General features: G+C 27.8%; 1 protein-coding gene across 2 annotated transcripts; it reads left to right on the top strand.

Annotated features, from left to right (window-relative positions):
- Positions 1-1,311: 1,311 nt before the first annotated feature.
- Positions 1,312-4,297, top strand: AspRS (aspartyl-tRNA synthetase). 2 transcript variants are annotated; one of them, XM_065511870.1, is made up of 6 exons: positions 1,312-1,439; positions 1,954-2,083; positions 2,157-2,479; positions 2,541-2,947; positions 3,007-3,624; positions 3,690-4,297. In XM_065511870.1, the coding sequence occupies exons 2-6, from the start codon at positions 1,976-1,978 to the stop codon at positions 3,851-3,853; spliced, it is 1,620 nt and encodes a 539-aa protein (XP_065367942.1). In that variant the 5' UTR covers positions 1,312-1,439; positions 1,954-1,975; the 3' UTR covers positions 3,854-4,297. The 2 variants fall into 2 exon arrangements, with proteins under 2 accessions (XP_065367942.1, XP_065367943.1); XM_065511871.1 differs by lacking the exon at positions 1,312-1,439 and adding an exon at positions 1,868-1,886.
- Positions 4,298-19,080: the final 14,783 nt, after the last annotated feature.

Here is a 19,080-nt window from a genome sequence, read left to right as displayed (position 1 = left end):
ATACAAAAGGAAAAACTACAAATTGTTCAAAAAATGCAATCAGCTGTTAACTCGATTGAAAATTGAAACCATAGAGAAAACACATAGAGCGGAAACTCACCTGTCAAAGACCTAACTCAGTTGTCAAAAACCTAAGTGGTGACAATGTATTAGTAAAAAAAACTATGTGAAAAAAAACAATACTCGTATGTGTAACTTTTTGAGTAATTTATTTGTTTGAGTTTTTTTCGAGTTTCCGCTCTATGTTGTCTATGATTGAAACATCAACTTGAAAGCAAGTTAGTTTCAAAGTGTGAGTGTATTAAAACTTGAAAGGCAAAACCATAGAGAAAACACATAGAGCGGAAACTCTCCTGTCAAAGACCTAACTCAGTTGTCAAAAACCTAAGTGGTAAGAATGTATTAGTAAAAAAAACTATGTGAAAACAAAAACAACACTCGTATGTGTAACTTTTTTGAGTAATTTTTTTGTTTGAGTTTTTTTCTAGTTTCCGCTCTATGTTCTCTATGAGCAAAACATGAACCTATGGAGAAAACATGAACCAAATACACATAGAGCGGAAACTAGAAAAAAACTCAAACTAAAAAATTGCTCAAAAATATTATATAAATCAGGGGCCGAATTATATCGAGTAAAACTTATTTCTTATATCGAAATTATTTTTCGGCAAATCTATTCGTTTCGATTAAAACGAGTTATTGTGAAAGCCTTTTATATGCACACCATGGTAAATGAGAGCCAAAAACGTAAATAAAATATATTTGGTAAAAAAAATTTTTTGTGAAGTAAAAAATTTGATAAAAAAAAAAATTCGTAAAAAAAATTGGGACAAATCAGATGAAGATTGTTTGTAAAAAAAAAGGTTAGAAAAAAATTAGTTTAATAAAAAGTTTTTTATTTGTTTAATAAAAAGTTTTTTCGCGGGTATATTGTTGTATAAATCATGTACGTTAGTTTATTGGGGGATTCGGAAAGTTTGAGGTAGATGACAATTATAATTTATTTGTATACATGTTTTGCTGTACTGAAAAAATTTTATGGAAAAACATTTTTGTGAAAACCATATTAGAAATTAGTAAAAATAGTAGAAAATAGAAAACTAAATGAATGACTGTCCGATAGCATTCTTATTTCACTATTTTCCCATAGTTGTAATGTATCTAAAAACATAAATTTTAAATTTATCAATATGTAATTTTAAATACAATTTTTACTGTAAATAATATAAAATAAAATAAAACAAATGTTATGTAATTAAGTTAAAACAATGTCATTTTATTTTTGGCGATTTTTACAAATAATTATACATGCAATTATCTGGCAACTACATTGACACGTCAAATTCTCTTTTCTTCAGCAACAGCAGATTACATTATTCATCTGTTTTTTAAGTGTTTCATTTTTTAAGATTTTTCAATAAGATTTTAATAAATAAAAGGTAATTTACAAACAAGTTTGGTAGCTAACAAAAACTAAAATGCATAAATGTGAAATTATATTATTTTATTTAAAAGTTCTTATCAAAAAGTCTTACGATTGTAAAGCATGTGGCGTGGAGCGTGTTCCGTCAGTGTGAAGTAGAACTAGTCTTTTTAAATAAAAAAAAGAATAAATTTGTTAAAAAAGAATGTTTACTTTTTGATTTTAAGCAGTTTTGTTATTATTTATAATTTAAGTGTTAATATTTTAGTTTAGAAAACAATTTCTTACTCCTAAACATGATGCAATAGTTTTTTTTAAAGACATGCAAGTAGCGTAAGAGAATTTAAAGTTTTTATCTCTTAAAAGGCGGCTTATCGTTGTTTGTCTTATCAACAATATTACTCTCTTCATCATTATTTTCTTTGATTCTGCAATTGTTTGCAATTATTAGCCGGATGTCGAGGTTATTTTTTTGTGGTAAATTCCATACACTATTTTAAAAATATATGTATTTCTTTTTGAATTTATAGATAAACGAAACATCTTATCAATATGGTGACTGAAAACGAATCGGCTACGCAAAACCCAGCAGGCGAAGGGGAAACTACTTCTAAAAAGGCAGCAAAGAAACTGGCAAAGGAAGCTTTAAAGGCTGCAAAGGTAAGATTTTCGTGATTGTAATGATGCTATTTAAGTGATATTTATTGTTAACACATGCGTTGTTTAATTTTAGAAAGCTGAATATAAAGCTTCCTCTGGAAAATCTGACAATACTGCTGAAGCTGGCGATTCTGCAGAGGACAGTTCAGCTGGACTTTATGGCATGTCTGGTATTATTAACTCCCAGGAGAAGCATGAAGACAGAAAATTTGTGGCAGTGCACGAATTGACTCAGCAGGTTGGTAAAGATGCCGTATGGGTACGTGGTCGTGTTCATAACACCAGAGCCAAGGGCAAACAATGTTTTTTGATTTTACGTCAACAAAGCAGTACAGTTCAATGTATTCTTGCTGTGGGAGAGAACGTGTCCAAACAATTTGTTAAATTTGCTGGAAAGTATGTACATCATGAAATTATAAATTTTAGTGATATTTTTAGCTAATTTTCTATATTGCAGTTTGAACAAGGAAAGCATAATTGATGTTGAAGCTAAAGCTGTGGCCGTACCCTCAAAAATCGAATCGTGTACTGAACAAAATCTTGAATTGTCTATTCAGCAGTTGTTTGTTGTTTCACAAGCTAAAGCCCAATTGCCTCTGCAAATTGAGGATGCTTCACGACCAGAGAATGCTGATGACGCCGATGGTCTTAATATTCGTGTTAACCAAGATACACGTTTGGACAATCGTGTTTTAGATTTAAGAACTCCAGCAAATCAAGCAATTTTCCGCTTGGAAGCAGGTGTTTGTCGTCTATTCCGAGATATTTTAACAGATAAAGGTTTTACAGAAATTCACACTCCCAAAATTATTTCGGCTGCCAGTGAGGGTGGTGCTAATGTATTCACAGTTAGCTATTTTAAAGGTAATGTTATCAAGTTGAAGTCTGGAAGAGTGTTGTTGTAAAAATCATTGTGTTTTTAGATTCGGCTTATTTGGCACAATCACCACAATTGTATAAACAAATGGCTATCGCTGCCGATTTTGACAAGGTATTTACGGTTGGAGCAGTTTTCCGTGCTGAAGACTCAAATACTCACAGGCATTTGACAGAATTTGTTGGCCTAGATTTGGAAATGGCCTTCAAATATCACTATCATGAAGTACTTCATACTATTGGCGATACCTTCACTGCCATCTTTAAGGGCTTGCGTGATCGTTACAGTCGTGAAATTGAAGCCGTGGGCCAACAATATAAAGTGGAGCCCTTCAAGTTCTTAGAACCACCATTAATTTTACAATTTTCGGAAGGTGTAGCAATGCTGCGAGAAGCTGGTGTTGAGACTGGTGACGAAGAGGATCTATCCACACCCAATGAGAAATTATTGGGTCGTTTAGTGAAAGCTAAATATGATACTGACTTTTATATTTTGGATAAATTCCCATTGGCAATTCGTCCATTCTATACTATGCCCGACCCCAACAATCCCATATATTCCAACTCCTACGATATGTTTATGAGAGGCGAGGAAATCCTATCTGGTGCCCAACGTATTCACGATCCAGAATTTTTAACCGAGAGGGCGAAACATCACGCAATTGGTAGGAACCTAGTAAAAATCTGAATTCATCTTAAATATAAAAATGTAAATAATTTGTTTTTACAGATACTAGTAAAATTGCTGCCTACATTGAATCGTTCCGTTTTGGTTGTCCTCCTCATGCTGGCGGTGGCATTGGTATGGAACGTGTTGTCATGTTGTATTTGGGCCTAGATAATATTCGTAAGACATCCATGTTCCCACGTGATCCCAAAAGACTTACGCCTTAATTTTTGGGCTTTCTTTTTACAAGCATTAAGCAACAATCTTTTCATAGAAATTCCCAGTTTTTATGTTTTTGACATTTTTAGTTTTTTTTTTTCAATAGTATCAAAAATTATTTTTGCTTTGTTTCCGTACTTTTCAGATTATAAGTCAGAAAAAAATTGAATAAACCCTGTTACTCAAACAAGTGCGGAAACTATTTATTTTTTTAATTGTTTTTTTTTCATTTCGTTATTTTTTTTTGAACGATTTACTTAAAAAATATTTAATTTTATTAATGTTGTTCAACAACAAATCTTCTCTAATTGTATGTGGGTAAAAAAGAGTAAATAAACTATTTAAAGGCAAATTAGAGATACTTTTTTATGTCTTTCCTCTTAAATTTTTCGATCAATAAAAATATAATAATAATAAACATTTATATTAAAACCCAAAACGTAACAAATAAATGAGTTTTTATTATTTACATCCAACTAAACAATTGTTAACAAGTAAGAGTGTTTGTGTAAAATATTTTTTTATATAGGGGTTATATGGGGTGAAGGGTCTATTATGGACCGACCCTCAAAAAAGTTGTTAGAAAGATTTTGGTTCATATAAAAGTGGTTTATGTCCAATTTCTAGGACCTAACAATAACAAACAAATCTTATCACAGAGAGTATTTCGTCACTTTAAATGCAAATGGACGTAACTAGACAATAATTAAAAATTGAGTTATTGATTGATTATGGTCCTTTTTATTACACTACATGCTCACGCAAATTTTTAGACCATTGCGATCAAAAAGGACAACTTTATTAAAGAAATTCAAACTCAAAAAATACTTTATTATTATTGATTTATTTAACGAAGTTACGTCCGTTTGCATTTAAGGTGACGATTTGTGGAAATTTTCAGCCAGGACATAGCAAAGATCTTCTTAGAATTTCATAAGGTACCAGAATATATACTTTTGTGGGTCTGCGATGAATAGTTCGATGTGTTACAAACGGAATGATGAAATCAATATACCCCTCATCTATTTTGACGGTGGTATCAAGCTCACAAAATCAGGCAGCTTACAAAATATATTATGGTTAAGCCATACTTTTTAGTTTTGTGATATAATACATACAATTCCATAATCTATGTTTTTTTTTTAACAAGTGAGGGTGCTATATTCGGATATATCGAAGTTATACTTTAAAATAAAAATTTTAAATATTTTTGGGTAAAAAAAAAATTAAATTTAGTTTTTTTTAAAATTAGTATGTATTGAACAAATTTTATGCGAAAAAATTCTTTTTTTGGTTAAAAAAATATTGGTTTAAAAAATTATTTTGACTCATTGTCAATATATACAAACGACTTTCTATAGAAAATACAATTATACATAAGATTTCCTATAGAAATAAATACAATACATTCACATCTAAAATGATGCCTTCAAACAAGGAAAGGAAAATACAACGTGTATGCGTTATCAAAATAGTATTGCAGTACATTTTCATCTTTAGAGTACTAAAAGTTAAATTTTTAATAAAAATTAATATAGAAAAAAAATTATACTATATATGTATGTATATAATTAACAAACATACTTATTATGAACACGAACTAATTCTGAGTCTATGAGAATGGGTAAATTTGTCTTCTTACTTAAAATACTGAACATGTTTTGAAAGTACATATAAAAAAAAACAGATTTTAAAAAAAATTATCTTAATTTTTTTTCTTGAGTATACTAAGATGAAAGGTATATTTTTACTAATTTATCTCATTAACGTGTCTTTTTCGAAGTATAAAGTTTTAAATGTGCTTAACGGAAATAAATTAGTCGAACGATTAATAGTTCGCCATCAAATACCGAAGAAGCTAATTTTGAGAAAACAAATTCGTGTGGCAATCGAATTTGTGGCCTATCGAATGATTCGGTTGTACATATAGAGGAATTGTGGGCATCCCATTAAAAGGCTAAACCATGCGATTGGCAACAAATTCGACAAAAACAATCTGAATTTAATAAAAAAAAAATCGACTTCGTCTTAACTTCGTTCTAAAAAGTGCATGCGAAAATATCAGGGTGTGTAAATTTAAAATTGTTAAATTTTTTATGTATTTGGTCAACAACGCTGATACACTAAACATCCTTGTCCTCTTTGTCTGTGGGACAGTCGTGTATGAATCTGTATGATCACTGGAGCAGAAATGGCTTGCCGTTTATGAACCAATGATAAATCGAACAAAAAATTCATTCTTCCGCTACTCCATATAAAACAGTTTGTAAATGATTTAGATAGAAATTGTGATTGCGATTTTCCGCATTCCCGAAAATTCAAAAACACCCTAATGAATTGGTTACGATAACGTTCTTGTAATATATTTAGTTGTTCGTAATTATTATTTTAATATCTTAAGCTGTGAACATGAATGGCTCTTCTACAATTTGTAATCATTAAAAAAAGAAATATTCTTATAGTAACTTCAACGTTTAGGGACTTTATAAGTATATATAAGGCTGAGATATTCAAATCAACTGCTTCTTTTGTTGATAGAATTCTGCAAACTATAATAAACATTTTGCTTGTCAACTGGTCTGAATTAATTTTTATTAACTGAGAAAGAAAACTAAAATTGTTTTCAAAATTTTGAAATGCAGTCGAACGGTTTTAAAATGAGCATATAATCAGCCTTATCATGTAAGGTGTAGGCATTTTACGACAACGACAGTTTCGTACTAGATTAATGAAACAGGTTGAATAATTTCTTTAATCTAGTACGAAACTGTCATTGTCGTAAAACCACTACGCCTTACATGATAAGGCTGAATGTGTCGATTGTACACAGAAAAAATTATATTTCAATTCAAACATTTATCCCATATTGAACTGGTTTCAATTATTTCATAATTAAATCGAATACAACTGAATATACAATTTTCGTTATTGGTTGAATATCAAATACAAAAATGATTGAATAGATAATTTTCATAATTGAAACACAAAAAATAACAAAAATGTGTTTTCAATTACGAAAATTATCTATTCAATCATTTTTGTATTTGAAATTCAACCAATAACGAAAATTGTATATTCAATTTACAAAATAATCAAATTCAAAACTCAATAGAAAATATCAAGAAATTTTGTTTTTGAGCAAATGAATACTTGATTTAATTATGAAATAATTGAAACCAGTTCAATATGTGACAAATATTTGAATTGAAACGGTTTAAGAAATAGTTTTTTCTGTGTAGGAATAAACGTACATATGTTCCCGGAATTTGCCTAGAGAACTGTTGTGGTATTGTATAGCAAATGCTATATATTTTTTTTGTAAGTCTAAATAAAATTCCAATTTATAATTTTATTAGTTCATCTTAATTAGAGTTTTTAATTTCCCGCAATTTTTCATTTCCCGGGAAATCGGGATTCATTTTGAAATTTCCCGGGATCGCGGGAATTCCCGCCTAGAACAAATTATTAAATTTTAAGAATGCAGACTTCGTTAAAAATCTGAAAAGTGGTTTTAAAATGTAATTGGACAAATAAAAAAAATCCAATAGATACAACTGATTCGATTTCTAATTTTGGTTATATACAAACCTTTCATAATTTGACATTTGTATCGGAATTGCAAATCGTTAGATTTCAATTACATAATTCTGGTAATTCGCAAAAAATAAATAAATATTTTATTTTTTTTGATTTTGAATTGGCGATGTAAACCAAAAATTAATTAAAACTTGAAGAAAACCCAATAATGTTAAAAAAAAATACAATTTTACGGAAGATGGTTTTATTCCAAAAATTTTCGTTTTACTCTGTGAAAAAGCAAAATACTAAAATAATTCCACTTTCAATCAGAAAAGAATTCTGTGACAGCCCTGAACATTCACGAGTTTATGGAATATTTTAAATAATGAACTTGTTATTCTATTCTATTTGGTTTAAATCTTTTAGTTGTATGAATCTTCTGCATTTGTTTGGAGCTTTAAGCATCCTTAATAGAAAGTCAGGTTCAAAAAACATGAATAAAACTATGGAAAATAATTCGCGGGAATTCTCGAACAATTTCCCGGGATTTCGGCATTGACAATCATATACTATTAATAATATCAACTATTATTAATAAAACTTTTATCTGAAGTTGACAATGTTGAGTTATGGGCAAAAAAAGGCTTTTCGTACTCTTGTGTACTTATAATCTAGTAACTTTGTTATAAATAGTTTCTCAGCGGACAAACATATTTGGAAAAATATGCTTAGTCAAATTCCTCAAATTTGACCTTTGGGTCAAAATAAGGAACATCAGAATTCATTTTACAGGTATGGTTCCTTGGGCAAAGCTTCTTATTTTGATCCCTAGAGTACGATTTTCCTTGTCAGTTCTTCAAACATATTTTTTTTTTTTAAATTTTACCAAAACAATTCGGAAAATGATGAAAAATAACAAAAAAAACTTTCGTTCCTTTAACCTATATTCTTCTCTGTTGATAGAACCGAAAAATTCTGTGTGCTACCGAATCATTCGATTGACAACAAATTCGGTTGCTATAACAAATCTGTTTTCTCTGGAATAGGTTATCGCTATTGTACGCTGACAAACACGAGTAAATACGGATATGTTAAAAGTAAAACTATGCTTTTATTAGAATATTTCTCAAAATATGTTAATTTAATTTCTTATTCATGTGATTTGGGACACATTAATTAATTTTTAACAAATTTGTGTATTGTATAGTAGGTATTTCGTTTGAACGATAAGTACGTCGACAAACAAATATTTGTCCCCTTGTAAATGCATATCCAAACATCCATATCCTTAGAACAATTCTAGCGGGGCGGATAGCCTGTAGCTCAATATTTATTTCGGCCGTACAATCGGCAGAATGTGTGTATATAAAGCCAAATAAATATTAATATGCAATTGAAATTATCAATTAACAAAATTATAGTGTATTCTTTATTCAATTCATATTTGTTCTGTTAGTTTATGATGTTTAACTTTAGGAACCATTTTAATTAAATTCACCTAATAAATCATAAAAAAATTTCTATAAATTTCCCATAAGTTGAATTTTGTAAAATGTAATCCATTAGTTAATGAGCAGCCAGCTTATAGACACTTTAAATACCATTCGACCACAAAACATCCATACAAACATCCAACACACATTGTTTCTCAGCTTATTTGCATGAAGACAATAGGAAAATGAAAAAAAGAAAAGAAATCCTCAGTTTGCAGAAAAAAATAAAACTTAAAAAATACATTCGTACATACATACATACATCTGTATGTATATACCTTTGTATAATCATACAAACATATGTGTGTGTGTGTTGTAAACAACAACAAAAATTTAAGTTTATCAAGCAAGAACAAAAATAAAACCAGAACAAGTTCTTACTACCCGACAACAGCAACAACCAACAACAACAACAACAGAACTATGCAACGGAAATAAAAGTCACACCATTTTAAAAATAATGTAGGAAAAGGAAGGAAGTTCTTAATAACACTAAAAAAGAGAGACAAACAAAGCCTGTCAAGAACAAACAAACTGTAAAATACAAACAAAGAGAAAAGGAGGTACTAAATGAAATTATACACACACACACACTCTGCTACACATGTTATACCATACAAATCCCCATGTAAACAAAACAACCAATTGAAATGAACCATCTCCCCAGCACATGTATGCATCTCTTTCTAACGCATGACAATTGAATAGACTATTAATTGGGATGGCTACATGCGCAACTCCTCTGCTTTGATTTTAATTTGCAGTAACATGGAAGTGGCGTAAATATTTCTATGTCTTATTAGGCAGTTGGTTGTTAAAATACAGCGAATGCGCACGTTTCTTAATACGGACGGATTGCTGCACTCGATTTAATTCAAAATAATTTAAATTCAAATGTAAAATATTTCAAATTCGTACGGTAAACGTAAATAGAATAAATATGTACCTATAAAACATATTGCAGAACTAAAATTGGTGAAAAAGAAATGTGTTTAATTGAAAAGTATAGTTTAATTCATAGAGCACTTTTATAGCGGTCGATAACAGATAATCGCGATAATAACTCACATATTTTTATTGAATCAATGTAATCGATCGATTTGCCGCCGTGGATCATGTGAAATTAACATCAAAATATAGCAGCTACATGCATATACATAAAGTATTTATTGGAATTTTTTCTTTCATTAGTGTTGATTAAAACAGAATTGAAAAATTTTATTGGAATTTGCTAAACAAATATATAGTCTCTATAAAGTGTATGAATGTATAGTGTATCTGCATACATACAGATATGTATATTTTACTTGACACACGCACATACACACCACATCGACTGATTCACTTAATCTCTCACTCGTTCACATGTATTTTAGCATTCTACAATTTCCGCGATGTTTGTGAAATAAAATTTAGAAAAAAATCTTAAAAATTCACGTGAGAATTTCAATTTGTTTTGAATTATTTTCTTCATCTTTTTGTGAATATTTAAATGAATTCCTTAAGTTTTTTTTTAAAGTGATTCATTATGTGTAAAAAGGTATTTAGAAAAATAAAATATTACATAAATATTTTGCAGTAAAAAAAAAATAATTATAAAATAAACAAGTTGTATAGATTCTTATTTATTTTGCATAATTAATGAATTAATTCAGCACCAAAGTCACGTCACGTCACAATAACAATTTATGGATTTACAATAAATTATCAATTTGGATTAGCAGTTTTACTAAACGGTAAGTCATTTTTATACCAACAACCTACATATTAAATTCCATATTATTAAGCAAATTAGTTTAAATAGGTATATTGCAATAGTTAGATATTTTATAAGAATTAAGGTATTTAAAATTAAACTATTAGGTATCTAATTATGTATCGAGTTGTACGGAAGAGAATTGTTCGAAATTTTAAAAAGTTGTTGTGTAACAAAAGCATCGCTTATAATTGAAATCAAGTGTTTACTACCTATACATTATTATTTTGAGGAAAGTTCAGTGAATAATGACTCGGTAGTCCGATATGATCTCGGATTTAAAGACCTATAAATTGCACAACCAACGCACAAATTTTTGTCCACATTAAAGAGCTTTCATAATTTTTTTTTTATTATGTATGTGTGAAATTTGTTTTAGGGTTTTCATGTTTTGGTTGTAGCGACGGAAGTTTATTTCAGACAACCGAACAAATTTTAACACAATTTGTTTATGCAAAGTGATAAGCGATACTTGTTTTCTCTGTAAAAGTAAATTATTTTATTTAATGTGGAATATTTTCTGAAATATTTCTAAAGACTTTTTCATATTTAAAAATCAACTTTGGATTCAATTCTCGAAATACATACACAGAAAAAAGAAATTCATAATTGGAATGAATTTTGTAATAAATATTATTAATCGAACATGACATTTTTTTCCCAAACTTTTTCATTCAGAATAAGAACATGTTCATAAATATTATAAAATTGTTCATGACGGAAATTTTTGCTTTTTTTCCATAAATTTAATAATATTTTATAATAAATTGCATTATATTTGCATTACCTAATAAATTAATTCAAAACTATTTGCATAATAGCCATATATTGGCCAATATTTTAAGATGAATCAACAATATCTGAAACTTAAAAAAATATCATTAAACATAATAAAATATCCATAAACATTAAGCATACATCCCCTTAAACAAATGTAATAAATTTCGCGCATATTTTCTCAGTTTGTATCTGAAAATCATAAAAATAAATAAAAAAATTTTCAAGCAAAATTTCTAACATTTTTCAATAACATAAAAATATAAATGAAATTGAAATTATATTTTTCAAGCCTTCTAGACTTAAATTCAAAACATAAAATATGAAAAAAATCTTAATATTTAAGAAATTATTTATAAATGTTATGAATTGAAACCAATGAAATCAAATCATAATATTTATGTTGAAACTTTTTTCTGTGTAGTAAATATTAAGATTGATCCATTTGTAGGCAAAATAGTAGTTATTATTCTCTAAAATTAAAGCTTTTCTCACATTTATTTAAGAACAGCACAAATCTGATCATCTAGTCCGTTCCCTTCCCTCTGGGGCATATAATCATTCTACCAATACGGGTTTTTATTTGTTTGAAATTCATTTATAGTTTGGACCATAGAGAATTATACATAGAGACGAGACACTCCGATTTGTCAAACAAAAATACAACAAATAATATTTCTGATACAACAACAAAATACATTGACTAGCATGTATTTTGTTGTTGCAAGAGATAGGTTTTTGACAATTCTGTCTCGTCTCTATGTTACCCTATGGTTTGGACTTTTAAAATTGTTTACTTATGACATTTAATAATATTTTAAATGTTAAAAGATACTTTTTGGTTTTCATAGAAAATTTGAATTTTTTATTGAAAAACAAAAACGATTTTTTGATAATTGGTAATGGTTTTTTTGTTATTGAACATAATATATATAATTTGTATTAAATTTGAAGTTATTGAAAATACATACTTCTATTATTGTTAGATTTTATAAACCGGTTTTTTATTAAAGAAAAACCTGGTGAACTGGTTAATTTAAAATGTTGATTTTCGGTTAACCGGTTTTTATCACTCGGTTAATTGGTTTTTAAAATTTGGCACTAAATTCAATATATTTTATGTTTTTGTGGATTTTTTATTTATACACAGAGAAAAAAGATTCGTGGTAGCAACTGAATTTGTTGCCAATGGAATGTTTTTTTTCTTAGAGAACGAATTTTACAGTTGTGGCTACAAAATCTTAGAAGTGGAAGTTTGGTTGGAAATTCTTCTTTACAAACTGACTTTTTGTTGATAGAATGAAAAAGTCTTTTGTATGTATATTCTTTTCTAAACTTCTGATGTAAAATGCTCTTTCGATACCAATTTAAAGCAATTCAAAATAGTTGAGGAGCATGGATTTACTAACAAACTTTTCCAAAGTCATGAAAACATCAAAAATTATTACGTCTTCGTGAATTACATTTATAGTTTTTTTTTTAATTTTACATGAAGGCTTAATAAATTTTCATTTACTTGCAAAACTGTCCCAAATTTATCAAAGAGATTTATGGAGTTCGACCGAACATTCGCTTTCCGATTAAGCTAATAATAGGGTTTCGGGCAGGGTACCTAAAGAATGAGGTATGCAGCAACTTAAAAACAGGAATTGTTGAAAAGTTTAAAAAATTTCGGATTAGGCTGAATATAGTTTTTTTTAACAATCGCTAAGTATTTTTGAATTATCAAACATTTTAAATCTTGTAGATAAAGATTTATTTCGTACATACATTGTCTTTAATTAAATGATTCAAATTGACGTAAACGCGATATTTTTCCGTATTTATAAATTAAAATAAGTACATATGTATGTATTTCGTTTGAATAATTGTCTTCTTTATATTCAATAAGTGACCACATGATCGGGCTGATTATTATTATTTGAAAAAATCAAATCAGTGAGGGAGAACTATCAGAACTATCAAGTATAAACTTCGCTTTTTATTGTAAAATGTTAAAAATTTTAGGGACATTATAATTTGATATATCTAGTATCTAACGATATTTAAAATAGCATAGGTTATTATAAATATAGATAGATATACAGTGGTTGACAATACATTGAAAACTTTTCCAAATATTTAATTATGAGGTCAAAATCCAAAATCAACAAAGATTTTTTTATTTTATGTGTGATACGCCAGTTGTATGTAGTACAACCTTTTCACTAATTGTAACCAATCGGTTACAACCCTAGAGGAGTCCTGCTAGAATCTTCCAACTGGGAACACATTTTTCTCAGCGTATGGATACATGACATCGTACGTTCTTAACTTAAAGACGATCTAGCTATGTCCGTCGGTTTGTTGAAAGTAAAAATACATACATACATATGTATGTATATTAATTCATGAAAAATTCTTTCAACAAAATATTTTTTTACTTTTTATGTAACAAATATTTCATAGATATAATTTTATTTTGAAACTGATTAAATGACAGTCAATTAGCAAAAGACCTCTATCAGCTCTAAAAGTTCAGAAGTCCCTATTGGAAGACCTTTTATTTAAAATCAGAAAATTCGTAATTATTTGCTTGTTAACAATGAATGAAAATACTAAATTCCTAATATATAGATGTAAATAATAATAACAGCATTTTAATTACATAAATTAAAGACTTTCAATTCCAAAATACTTTTAAATGCAATTGTTAATGCTTAAGACTAAAATAGATTATAAATTATATTTGTATTGTTTATTATTAATTGCAATATAATTCTAACTCTATTGCAGATATTGTTAGCCTTTCCTAAGTTAATCCAAAACAAATGTTCGAAAGAACTAATTCCTAAATCAATTTTCAAAATCGAATTTTATCTCTATACCATTCCATTGATGCATTCAGCACAAATTAATTCTGTGTCTACTACAAACGTATTAAATTAATTCCTTATTGAATCGTTCAAGTTTTATGTAAATGAAAACAAACGGAATACATAGCTTGATAAAATTTATTTAATGATTAAATTTTTCTTCAATACAAATCTATGCCAAATTTTTTTTTCAATTCATTTTGTAGAAGATTAAAAGCAAAACAAAGCAAACAATATTTTAATTCAATTTGGATTAACAAAAATTTTATCATTCAAAAGTAGAATGAATTTAACAATCAATAAATAATCTATTGGAAAATTAATATAGAAATTCGTTTCTAATAAAATGTTCAATCTAACAAACTTGGAATAAACATATAAACTAATGGTTTTGTATCATTGGTAAAGGTTTGTCCAAATTTTTGTTTATGTAACCGACAATAAATTTGTATTAGTAATTTAAAAATGTAATTCATTCGAATAAATAATATAATTGTTTCTCGATTATTCGAATAATTATTATAAATTTATTCGAATTACAGCTCTAATGTCTATTTTGCTTATTTTAAAACTTTTTGTGCATATTTAAACATATTTCTTCATATTTATTATTGTTATTAGTATTATACATATTTAATAGGGTATTCAAATTATTCGATTTTTCTCTTGTTCGAATAAAACGAATATTTCGAATAAGAGATTTTAACTTGTTCGAATAATTCGATCAAACGTTTAAAATTAATCGAATTATTCGAATAATTAATTTTTTTTAAAAAAGTAAATAATGCAGTTTTATGTAGGGTTTTTAATATTTTATTATTAAAGAAAAACAAAAAATAACGTTAAAGTTACCAATTCAAGTATTGATAATATTTAATAGAGTTAATTTCCCAAATTTGATTTGCGGGTATCATAATTTTTCTGAAGGTTTTTGCGTAAATAAAAACAATGCCGTCGTTTTTATTTGGAAAATTTTCACTCCTTGTGGTGGTTCAACGCACCTAAAGACGCGCATTTTGAGCATATTTTAATGTAGAGCAATAACGGTTGAATATATGGCAAATATGATTTCACCAGTCGATTCTGCATCAAAAATTAATACAATTGATGTTTTTTGAATCCTTAAAAACCCACAACAGTGGGCGCAAATCTCATAAAAAATATAAAAAAATAATTTTAGTTTTGTTTAAACATGCACGATGAAAAGGCATCTTAACCTTAGCAAAACGGCACCAATATTTCCTTTCTATCACTAACCATTAAATAGTTATAAGGCCTCAAAGTTATTTATTTAACAAGAAAATAATAATTTGTAAAAAAATGTTACAAATTTTTTTATTAAAAAAAGGACGCCATTATTTTTGTTTACGCAAAAACCTTCAGAAAAATTATGATACCTGAAAAACAAACGAAGTGACCTGATCACAAACGAACTCTAATACTTAACTATATAGGTTATTTGTCGAATTTCAGAAACAATACAATTTTTGTAAGTCATCATTACTTATTTAAATTTGGAATTATGAACATTATTAAGCAATTTAATAAATTTAAATGCATATGTAAATTTATTCGTTTTATACGATTATTCTACATAACATTGTTCTAATAATTATTCGTTTAATCGAACGATCATTATTCGAATGAATACCATAATATTCAACTAATCATTAAATCAGCACTTTCCGGATTTCTAATTTTCGATTTTTAACGAAATTTACCACAGTTATGTATTGCAGGTGTTTATCAAATCATAGACTTTTTCAGTCTAAAAATTCAGCCTTAAAAATTGAAAAAAAACTTTCAACAAAGTGTACTAACTGCATATAACTTTTAAACCATAAAATCAATGTACATCATTAAATTTTATTTTATTGGAGAGATAAAAATATGTCTCATTTCTTTCAAAAGTTAAATTCTTGAGTTATAAAATTAAATTTAACCCTTTCAGTGGTTTTGTCGAATATATTCGACATTATAACATACTCTGTTTCTATGCGCTTTTACTGTATAATAAAATACAGTTAGTTTTAATTTTTTTGTTTTAAATAAAATACAGACACAGACAACCAGAGCAACCAAATACAAAAAAAAATATTTTTCCCGGATTCAGCGTATTCAAATTATAAATATTTCTTTTTAATACTTTTAGCTCGACCTAAATTATTTTTGAAAATATATATGTGCATTTCCACCGAAAGGTCCACCGAGACCAGAAAATTAAAAGTGTTTGAAAACACTTTGTTTTATCCAATTTTCATAGGGAACCAATCAAATTTAAATAATGTAAAGAAATTTTCCATTTATTCATAACCCATTTCGAGATATTCGAATGCAAAGTCGACCAAGGGCAACTTTTCTGATTTGAATATTTATAATGCACATTTTGTTTTGATACAAGTTCTTAAAGAGAGACATTATGCATTGACTTTTGATATCTAAAATCTTCCTGAGGGTACAACGAGTTAAAAAAGAATGCATAAGTTTTTGCTTTGCATTATCACATATTTCGATGTCCCGTGCGACATTGAAAAACAACATTTGGTATCAGTGCGTCGAAATTATATGCAGAAAGATATTGAGTCCAAACAGAGGTTTTTTATACATACATTTAAAATAAAAGAAACTTTACATGGTACAGAGAAGTGAAAAGCATTCCTAGTATAGCGCAGTTGGACTACTTTTGTTGCAATGGGCAAGAAGGAAAACCAGATAGAACTGCGTATTCTGGAAAAAATATCAGTTTGATATTCCTGAAACTTCTTTCATTTAAAATTATTTTTTATTGTATTTACTGATATACAATACTTTGCCCTAGACATTTGATACATTTTTTGCATGATAAACGTCAAATGGTTGTCAAGATAAAAATTCTAATTTTTTAGTGTTATTGCTTCGTTATGACAAAATTGTTAGTGTTTTTGCTCAGACAACTTTGTTTTGAAAACAGATGTCATTTATTGTTATGATAAATATTTGTCAAGTCTAGACAGGAGCTTATTCGTACTAAATATTTTTCTTACGTTTTTATTTTGTTGATGTTAGGTCTGTTCATTTACTTTCCCAGTAAATACTTGCAACGAGAGAATAAAATCAAAATTTACAAAATTACTCTCTTGAATTTTCAAAAACAGTAAAAAGTTAATGAACGATTTACCAGTAACAATGGTTTTATACACACAATTTTCTTATCTTATTCCTCTTAAAATGTATAAATTTAAAATATAAAACTCACATTTTCTTCAATTTTATTGAAAATTCTTTCTTTTGTTAATTTAAAAACTAAGTTTTTTTATATATTATTTCGTAAAAAAGCAACAGAAACTACATAAATATGATGATGGAAAAAAATTTACCGTGCGACTGTGATTAAAATTAATAAAAAAAAGTATGTATAACTAATTTTTGTGTAAAATCAAAACCATTTTTAAGAGACATCAATGTACAACATTCTAAAATTAGTCGCATTTAAATATTGCCTCTGGTTTCGCTGAAATTGACTTCTGTTTTTGTCCCGTGCGAATGCCTCGGTTATTTGCAATTATCTTGAAAATGAAAACTTGTCCAAAATCAAACTTAGCACCAATTATAGGGCTAATTGAGAGCTATAAACTAAGCCTTTTCTCAAACTACAAATTCGATTTATTTTGACATTTTTTTCACTTTAAATGTGTACGATGGATCCGTGCGACATAATGGAATTGCCCATATATATAAACGACTTTGATTATTAGCATATTGTTTATAGTAAAAATGTTGCAGCAACATGTTTATAGCAAGGTTTGCTACCATTACCCCTAAAATACCCTTTCAACTTAACTACCTTTACCGCTACCGAAATAACTGCAATTACCGATATTCTCTAAATATGTAATTTAAATAATACAATATTTTTATTTCAATAAATGAGTTTGTTGAAATCTACAAAATTTTAAATATAATAAAATACAAAAATGGGCAAATTATTTTTAATTTTTCTGGCTCAAACTTGCAACACAATAATTTTAGATCTAATAATAACATAATTCGACCGATAGTAGAAAAATCTACATATTCTATATATGTATATAGCTAGTGCATATTGTATGTGTAAAATAAAACCATTAACTAATATTTGTCTTTTGTTTTCTTTATTTGCAGGTCTATAACAAATCAATATAAAAATTCGAATTAAGAATAAATGAGATAAATCATATAAAAGAAGTGATTAGGAAACTGTGAATTAAAAGAACCCGGTTTAAAAATATGATTGAATATAAAGTGGAAGTCGGTGGTCGTAATGAAAATGTTAACCAAGTGTGAAGAAGTGAGTGAGTGAGTGAGCGAGTGAGTGAGTGGTATAACAGTTTGCAAAACAACACACTCTAATATTTACTTAGTGGTTAGATGGTTGGCATTAACTTGTACATGAATGAAAGTTAATTCATATTATCGTCATCATTATCATCATTGAATCGTCATCATGGAATTGTTATTATTATTATTAGTGTATTATTATTTATAGTAGATACAAAGTATTTTTATCCATTTATACAAAGTATAATTACAGCAGCAATTACAATTGTTTCATTTAAACACGAATAAGTGGAAAACGCTTGAATTGCAATGAAATTATATTTATAAAATACAATACAATACATACAAGTAAAATAAGAAATATTTCTAAAAGTATCCATCCAAACACTAACTAACTAACTAACTATGTAGTTACTTAGCTAGTTATTGTTTGCCGATAATGATGATAATAATGATTACGACTATAATTACAGTGATAATAAATGTTTGAAACAATAATAAACATTAAAGCAAAAAAGTTTAAACAAACAGAAAAACAA

This window comes from Calliphora vicina, chromosome 5 (genome assembly GCF_958450345.1).
Source record: "Calliphora vicina chromosome 5, idCalVici1.1, whole genome shotgun sequence".
Classification (NCBI taxonomy): Eukaryota; Metazoa; Arthropoda; class Insecta; order Diptera; family Calliphoridae; genus Calliphora; species Calliphora vicina.
This window is presented reverse-complemented; position numbering and strand designations above follow the sequence as displayed.

Bases quoted from the DNA above. Each gene is read 5' to 3' on its own strand.
- AspRS (XM_065511870.1), top strand. From the start codon at position 1,976: ATGGTGACTGAAAACGAATCGGCTACGCAAAACCCAGCAGGCGAAGGG. The intron at 2,084-2,156 runs GTAAGATTTTCG...GTTTAATTTTAG, and splicing joins AAGCTTTAAAGGCTGCAAAG to AAAGCTGAATATAAAGCTTC. The intron at 3,625-3,689 runs GTAGGAACCTAG...TTGTTTTTACAG, and splicing joins GGCGAAACATCACGCAATTG to ATACTAGTAAAATTGCTGCC.